Source organism: Oryctolagus cuniculus, chromosome 3 (assembly GCF_964237555.1).
Source record: "Oryctolagus cuniculus chromosome 3, mOryCun1.1, whole genome shotgun sequence".
Taxonomy (NCBI): domain Eukaryota; kingdom Metazoa; phylum Chordata; class Mammalia; order Lagomorpha; family Leporidae; genus Oryctolagus; species Oryctolagus cuniculus.
In genome coordinates, this window is record NC_091434.1 from 44,632,801 (window position 1) to 44,641,458 (window position 8,658).

The following is an 8,658-nucleotide window of genomic DNA, read 5'->3' on the forward strand; positions in this document are numbered from 1 at the left end:
GCAAGCATGAGCTGGGATTTTAATTTCTCTAGTTCTGATTCTCCATTTTCTGAGCAACTTGCTAGGTCATTATGCTCTAGGCTCTTAACTTCCTCCAACAACTTGGCATCTGCGGTATTATTTACCTTATGATCTGAAAGCTCCCTTCCAAAGGATAATGGATTCATCTGTGCAGACTGTCAGTGTCAGAATGTCTGTTCAATTCAAGCACCACTAATTCCATCTTCAAAAAAATGCCATATGCCTTTCACCTTAACTTACTTACTGTCCTATTTGTCATAAAGGAGATACACTGATTCATCTAGTCAGATCCCTTTCGTTGACAAACTTCAAGAATTCCTTACCACCAAATTTAGAGTACCCCCACCAAAGGTGTTCCTTTCAGTTCTTACTTCCCACATTCCAATTTACAAAAAAAAAAAAAAAAAAAAAAAAAAAAAAACAACCTGCCATGTTGGGGTCCATTTTCTTACATAAATGTTATTACCTTCACCACTAAGTTTAGGTTCAAATGAGATACAAAAGATTAAAAACATTTACTTTAAACTATCCCTTGAAGGACCACATTTTATAGTTGTCTGTAAACTACACAATTCCTAATGTTTTATACCTAATGAATGCTTCAGTAATTGCTACTTCAGTAACAGCAGATGCACACAACTGAAGAAAACTAGGACTTCACAGTAATTCCAAAACTTCTTTATACACACTGGAAAATGTGATTTATTGTGGAATAATTTAATGTAGTAGACAAATACCAAAATCTATTTCTTTTATAAAAAATATTTATTTATTTATTATTTGAAAGAGAGAGTTAGAGAGAGGCAGAGACAGAGAGAGAGAGAGAGGTCTTCCATCTACTGGTTCACTCGCCAAATGGCTACACTGGTCGGAGCTGGGCCAATCCAAAGCCAGGGGCCAGGAGCTTCTTCTGAGTCTCCCACACAGGAGCAGGGGGCCCATGGACCCTTCACTACTGCCTTTCCAGGCCACAGTGAAGAGCTGGATCAAAAGTGGAGCAGCTGGGACCTGAACTGGCACTCATATGGGATCCCAGCACTGCAGGTGGGAGGCTTTACCCACTACGCCACAGCACCAGCCCCAAATATATATGACTTACATCTAATCAACTATCAGGTCCTCTTATTAATTCTCTCATCTAAATAATTCTCTTTCTTCTTTCCCAATCCTCATGTCATTTTGAAATCTATGTGGGGCCAACACTGTGGTATAATGGGTAAAGCCACTTTCTGCAGTGCTGGCATCCCCTACTGGCACCGGTTCAAGACCCGTCTGCTCCACTTCTCATTTAGCTCTCTGCTATGGCCTGGGAAAGCAGTAGGAGATGGCCCAAGTCCTTTAGCACCTGCACCCAAGTGGGAGATCCTAAAAAAGCTCCAGGCTCCTGGCTTTAGATCAGCTGAGCTCTGGCCATTGTGGTCATTTGGGGAGTGAACCAGCGGATGGAAGATATCTCTCTCTCTGCCTCTGCCTCTCTGTATCCACCATTCAAATAAATAAATAAATCTTTAAAAAAATGACATTTTTGTGTTTTAGTAATACATATTTTCCATAAACTTTTTGAATAATCCTCATATGCACAGATTTCAAAAACTTTTTATACCCAAGTAAGCTTATCTTTTAATTTCATTTTGCATAAACTTTCTGAAGATATTTAGTGTTAGTATCACAAACAGGTTAGTGATACACATTTAGGACAGGCAGGAACAGGAGGGGTGTAAACTAAAACACAGTGAACTGCAGCAGGTTTGAACTTACTTTCTTGGAGATAAATTTCTTTATAGAGATTTGTCTTATTCTCATAAATGTATCATGGGACAAAGACAGTGACAATCCAGGTATTTAATCAGTAGTCCGAGCAGCATCTCCCAAGTGATATTTAACACTCTTGAAAAGAATCATAATTTCCATCTTTCCATTATATTTTTTCCTACAAAGACCCCTGACTTCTTACCATTACTACTTCTACCACTGGCAAGGTATTTCTGATAAAGAAATGTAGTGTGTAATAACATTTTCATTAAAATATATTACAATGAATGCAACTTATATTGAAAATGTTACCTAAGAAGACTGATGAGCCTAGCTTCTATTTACACATTTTAATATTACCTAACTGGCCAATAGCTTTTTCTTTGAGTCAATTAGGCATGATACAACACAAATTAATTGAAACTGAGATTGCTGTATTTTGATTATAAATGCCAAAATAAATATATTAACAAACATAGAAAAGATCAAAGTCAGCTTCTCCTCTGAAGATCAGCTATTAAAACATACAGATTTAATATATACCAACATCACAATTAAGAAAAGAAGATGGCCAAAAAAAATATTTGTTCTGTCTTATATTCCAGAAAATTAAACAACTAAACACTCACTCTTTGTTGCTTGTAGTGCTTAAACATTCTGATGCAGTGTTCAATGATAAATAGCAAGTAAATGCCTCCTAGAGCGACAAGTCCTTTCAATACAGCATCATATTCTTCCAAAAACTTCTTGGATTCATGTCCATGAGAATGTCCATGGCCATGTGCATGCTCATGACTGTGATCATGTCCACCCTGAGACTACGAATAAGAATAAAGAGAATTTCTAAACAAATTATTGAAATACTATCTCAAATTTTGAGATTATAATCTCCCAGAAGACAGAAAAAAATACCTTCTAATTTTTCAAGTGTTCCCTTAGATATTATCTGACTTAAAGATAACTGGACTTCCTCTTAATTTGCATTACTTAGTTGCCCAGAAAAGATTACATTTCCTGGAAGGTATTACATTTCATAAAACTCTAAATCAATTCTCATACAATTGAAATGCCCATTCATACTGTAATTAGAGAATCAAGCTATTAATAGTAATAAGAGTAATGGGTCCTTTATAAACTGAACTGAGTATGATCCACTTAAATGCCAAATTTTAGTAAAAATTAAAAGAACACACACAAACTAATTGGCCAGTGGGTTATCATTTGTGATTCCCTGTAATATAATGAGTTTAAATATTAACTCCTTTTTTTAAAAGATTTATTTATTTATTTGAAAGGCAGAATTACAGAGTGGCAGAGGCTGAGAGAGAGAGAGAGGTCTTCCATCCCCTGGTTCACTCCCCAGATGGCCACAAACAGCTGGAGCTAGGCCGATCCAAAGCCAGGAGCCAGGAGCTTCTTTCAGGTCTCCTATGTGGATGCAGGGGCCCAAGGACTTGGGCCATCTTCTACTGCTTTCCCGGGCCACAGCAGGGAGTTGGATCGGAAGTGGAGCAGCCGAGACTCAAACCTGTGCCCATATGGGATGCTGGCACTTCTGGCCAGGGTGTTAACCTGCTGCACCACAGTGCCAGCCCCTTAACTCCTTCAACGCATTATATTTTTAGAAGATCTTCTCTTAAAAATTATTTCAAAGAATTAATAAAACTGCTACCTCTGCATATACTATGAAATATTATCAAAAGTGTATACTTGGCCGGCGCCGCGGCTCAATAGGCTAATCCTCCGCCTTGCGGTGCCGGTACACCGGGTTCTAGTCCCGGTCGGGGCGCCGGATTCTGTCCCGGTTGCCCCTCTTCCAGGCCAGCTCTCTGCTGTGGCCCAGGGGTGCAGGGGAGGATGGCCCAAGTGCTTGGGCCCTGCACCCCATGGGAGACCAGGAGAAGTACCTGGCTCCTGCCATCGGATCAGCGCGGTGCACCAGCCGCAGCGCGCTGGCCGCGGCTGCCATTGGAGGGTGAACCAACGGCAAAAGGAAGACCTTTCTCTCTGTCTCTCTCTCTCACTATCCACTCTGCCTGTCAAAAAAAAAAAAAAAAAAAGTGTATACTTAACTATACATGTAATTTTCTGTATTTTAAAGCTTTAGCAAAGACAAATGTATGGGGGCTGGTGCTTTGGTGTAGCGGCTAAAGCTACTGTCTGCAACGCCATATTGCATGAGTGCCGGTTTGAGTCCTAGGTGCTCCACTTCCAATTCAGCTCCCTGCTAACATGCCTGGGAAAGTAGCAGAAAATGGCCCAAGTACTAAGGCCCCTGCAATTGCATGGGGGACCCAGAGGAAGCTCCTGGCTCCTGGCTTTGGATAGGCCCAGCTCCAGTCATGGTGGCCATTTAGGGAGTGAACCAACAAATGCAAGATCTCTATCTGTGTCTCTGTCTCTGTCTCTCTCTCTGTAACTCTTTCAACTAAATAAATAAATCTTAAAAAAAGTATGTACACTAAATTTATATTTCAATACTGTGAAATGTACAAGAAATACAATATTAACCTTAGATAAATAGACTTAACTATTTTATTTCATGTAATATTTATTTGTATTCTTTCCCTGTTAACTAGTGGTCAAAAGTTTTCCAAATGTCTCAAAGAAAGACCAATCAAAAAGGTAATAGCTGTCCTTACTTAACCCTTCCTGAGGAAAAAAAAACCAGCTAGACAGCACTTGAGTACTTTTCAATTGCTCTCATTATGCCCATTTTGAAATGGGCATTTTGTTTCTTGATGGCTGGGAGACCGGACAAGCTAGGATTGGGAACAAAGGGGGAAATAATGTATAATATATACTATAATAATTCATATTCATTGATTCATATATTAAAAAACATACAAAAAAAGGCAATGCATTATGATGTTCTAGACGTCAGATCTGGAATTCAACAGAGAATACAGAAGCGGAGAAGTACATACACAAAGAAAATTCTCTCAAACAACCCAGAAGGGAAATATTCAACATTGCAATTTTACATTTGGAAAAGAAAAATCCCCATTGTTCTCAGATTATGACGTAAAAACAGTTACACTGAAACACTCACAGCTGGTGACAGCCAGCTATCTATTTATTGATAGGTTACAGATAGCAAGCTTTACAGAGGTTGATAAGCACAACGCTAAGAGTATGTAATTGTGGCCAAATCATTAAAAGTATCCCCAAAAGGAAGAAAATAAATGGCATCCTGGGTGAAAAGGTTAAGTGTCCCCATGTATAAAGAGCTAAAAAACTAAAACAGTTAACAGAGTATGAATGTCTACTTCTGCTAAAATAAAGGTACCAGGAGCAAACTGGTCATATGTGCAATCATTCAACACCCCCTATACATTACTCCTAAAGCCTAAACTGATATACCAAACTTTATTTTCAGATGCTAACATGGAAAATTTTACCCAATGAGTATTTTTAAAAACTGAAGAAAGTAAAACTGACATTACTAGTATTTGTTGTTACTTAAAAAAAAAAAAAAAAAAACAAACTAATAGTTTGATTTATTTTAAAAATATTGCTATTAAAATTGGGGAAATAAAAAAAAGTTATCCCATAAGCAGACATAAAAGAAGACAAATACCAGTTTAGTATGCTATGGAGCCTGCCAATGAAGGAAATTTTTAACTTAAATAATTTCAATTTTTTAAGATTAGAATGGTTTCTTACGTGGGGCAGTAGATGAAGAAGGGCGTCTCCACTCATGGTTCCTACAGCTAGTGCAACAAGGAATGTGAGAAGGAATTTGAAGCATCCTTGGTTAATGATGGGAACCAAAATCACGCCTAGCAAGGAAAGCAGGCTAATGACAGTGATAGAAATGATACCACAAATCCATGCTGTAGGAAAGAAATTAACAGTCAATATTAGTGTGACAATATAAACTAAAAAAGCTCTAAAGAAGAATAAGCATAAGATAAACGAGTCATGGAAGATAGATTATCTTACCCAGACTATGCTTTTTAAGAAGCTTTATGGCACTGCTGTGCTTAAAAACAAAACAAAAACATGACATATAACCAACTTGAACAACACTTAAAGAATTAAGAAACTCAGATCAAGTTATAAATAGTCCCTTCAATGGCCCAGGACATTACAACAGTCATTTAAAATGACTTAAGGCTGTGATTCATCTTAATATCTAGACTGGAAATAAAAATCTTCTAAAGTTTAAAGGGAGAGACACAGTAATAAGACTTTATTTAAAGAATATAATTATGAAACTCTTCTATGACCATTGAAAGAACATCTACCTACTATATCTAAATCTTTATGAATCTTTCTAATGCCAAGTTTAAGAAACTTAACATATCAGCCAAGATGGAAATACATTCACATTAGAAGGTAACAAAAAAGTCTTATTACCAATAGTTGGTTTGTATTTTTATTGGGACAGAGGATAATTCAGTCCTATTTCCCAGGATTTTTTCTTCTCTTCTCTATACCTGGTTCCAAATTCCCTTTCCTTCAATTTTGCTTTCTGCATCATTTACTACATAAATGCCACTTCAAGGCATTACAAGGCAAAAATCCTATTCTAAAGAAAACTATATAGTCAAGTAAGGTTTAAAGATTGGCTCACTAATGATAACCAAGTTACTCTGTTCAGTGTTCAAAGAAAGGAAAAAAAAAAAAACACATTAGTGAGAGATCCTGACAAAATAAGTGAGACAGGGGCCACAGGTGCAAGATCTTTAGACATGAAGTTTTGAAGCCAAGTTATTGAGCAACTATACCAACATGGGTTTGTCAAAACAACCACAGCCTTCTAGCGCCAATCATTTTAGTGGGGGGAAAAAAAGCAGATAAAAGGGACAGGGTACTTATAATACCCAAATGGGACAAACTGAGGATGATAGAAATTTAATTTCTATCATAAATATCTTAACAAAAACATTAACTTGAAGATCAAATATGTCTCATTCAGTAATACATAACTCTCCCTTCCAAATATATTTTTCTTTAGTTTGGCAATAATCCAACCTGGAAGCAGTTATCTTCCAGCAACAACCTAAAAACAACTTCAAATAAGAAGTTAAAGGAAAAAAATGCACTTAAGTACTTGGAAAACCAATAATATATAGTCCAAAATACTCTGAAAGAAGAAAAAACACAAGGGGATCTTCAATAAGTTCTTGGAAAATGTGTATTATGAAAAGACTGATTTTTTTTTGCACCAAAGAAACATTTTAAAATTTTTTCCCATAAGCTTTTTGAAGTACTACAGTGTAACATAAATTGTTGGTCAACTTGAATATACTGCATCAGACTAATGGTGTTCTGTATGTATTAACATTTAGAAATTTATTTTTTTTTTTTTTTTGACAGAGTGGACAGTGAGAGAGAGAGACAGAGAGAAAGGTCTTCCTTTGCCATTGGTTCACCCTCCAATGGCCGCCACGGCTGGCACGCTGCGTCCAGCGCACCGCGCTGATCCGATGGCAGGAGCCAGGTACTTCTCCTGGTCTCCCATGGGGTGCAGGGCCCAAGTTCTTGGGCCATCCTCCACTGCACTCCCTGGCCACAGCAGAGAGCTGGCCTGGAAGAGGGGCAACCGGGACAGAATCCGGCACCCCGACCAGGACTAGAACTCGGTGTGCCGGCACCGCAAGGCGGAGGATTAGCCTAGTGAGCCGCGGCGCCGGCTTTAGAAATTTAATTTCTATCATAAATATCTTAATAGGTAAGTCCAGAAACAAATATCTATTTATCAGTGTGCAACGTAATATAACCCTAGAAAAAAGAATAAATTTTATTAACAAGATTTATTCAACCTGATTTTTACAAATTCAGGTTTTAAGTTAGTACCTTGAACTGGTTACATGAATTTCCTTGGGTACTGAGGCACAGGAATAAAACAAGAAAAACTTTCATTACATAATTTCAGAGGCTAATTCTAGTGTATTTTTATCCACCATAATTCTGACTAATAAACACTTCTAATAATTTTGAAGTTAACAACTTTGCTTATTTTGTAAAAACTGCTTTCAAAGGAATGTAAAGCTTATGGACAGACAGAATTAAAAGTATCAGTTTATTTTGGTGCAAAAATTTTTTTCCTGGTATGTGAAAAATACATATTATGAAAAACCTATGTATGGATGTTCAGAGATTTTGTACCAAAATAAACACTCAAATGCTTTTTGAAGTCTCCTTGTAAAACTACAAGTATATTTTAAAACATGAGCTTTTTACACTTTTAAACTTAAGACCATATTAAAAAATATTCTTATAATCATTTTTATAAAAATAAACTAAGTAAAGGCTTGAGAGAAGATGTGATTTTATTGCCTAATCATAAAACCAATATATGGAAATAAGACTTATTCTAACCAAGTATTTCCTTTCTAAAAATTCTCATAATATTAACTCCTGGTTAGGGGTACCCTGAATGTAAAAAAAAAAAGTACAAAAAAGATTTTATGAAGACAAAAACATTTTGCAGTATTCCAAGAAACTGATTCACAATCTCAAAAGTCATTTGGTCAATTATGCAAAAATCAATTTAAAAATTAACCGAAATTTAATTCAAGAAAAATCAATGTCAATACATCAGTGGATAAGTTTAACACAAATACATCATAAATGAAGGCCAATCACTGGCAGATTAACCTAGTCAACCAGTTCTACATGTATTTGGGGGAGGGGTGTCTGTATGAGTTCATGAGTGCACAAATCAGTGCATATGTACATATGTTATCAGTTGTGATAACTGATTCTTTCTCATCCACTTGAGAAAAGAAAATATGTGGAATAAGAAATGCCTTAAAAGAGAAAATCTCACTTTATGATTAAAAATCTTTTTCATTTGTGATTTTTTAACCTTAGAAATTTAGGAAATACAAGAAAATAGCAGAACTCACAAAGGAGAAGGTGTTACATAAATCA

General features: G+C 36.5%; 1 protein-coding gene across 6 annotated transcripts in view; it reads right to left on the reverse strand.

The window, feature by feature from the left end:
* Window positions 1–8,658, reverse strand: part of SLC39A10 (solute carrier family 39 member 10) — a 147,514-nt gene that overhangs the window by 24,000 nt on the left and 114,856 nt on the right. For all 6 annotated transcript variants that reach the window (XM_008258853.4, XM_017342994.3, XM_017342995.3 and 3 more), the window contains 2 exons: window positions 5,440–5,609; window positions 2,403–2,591 (listed from right to left, as the gene is read on the reverse strand). In XM_008258853.4, the coding sequence (XP_008257075.1) occupies window positions 2,403–2,591; window positions 5,440–5,609 (359 nt within the window). The remainder of the gene's footprint in view (window positions 1–2,402; window positions 2,592–5,439; window positions 5,610–8,658) is intronic.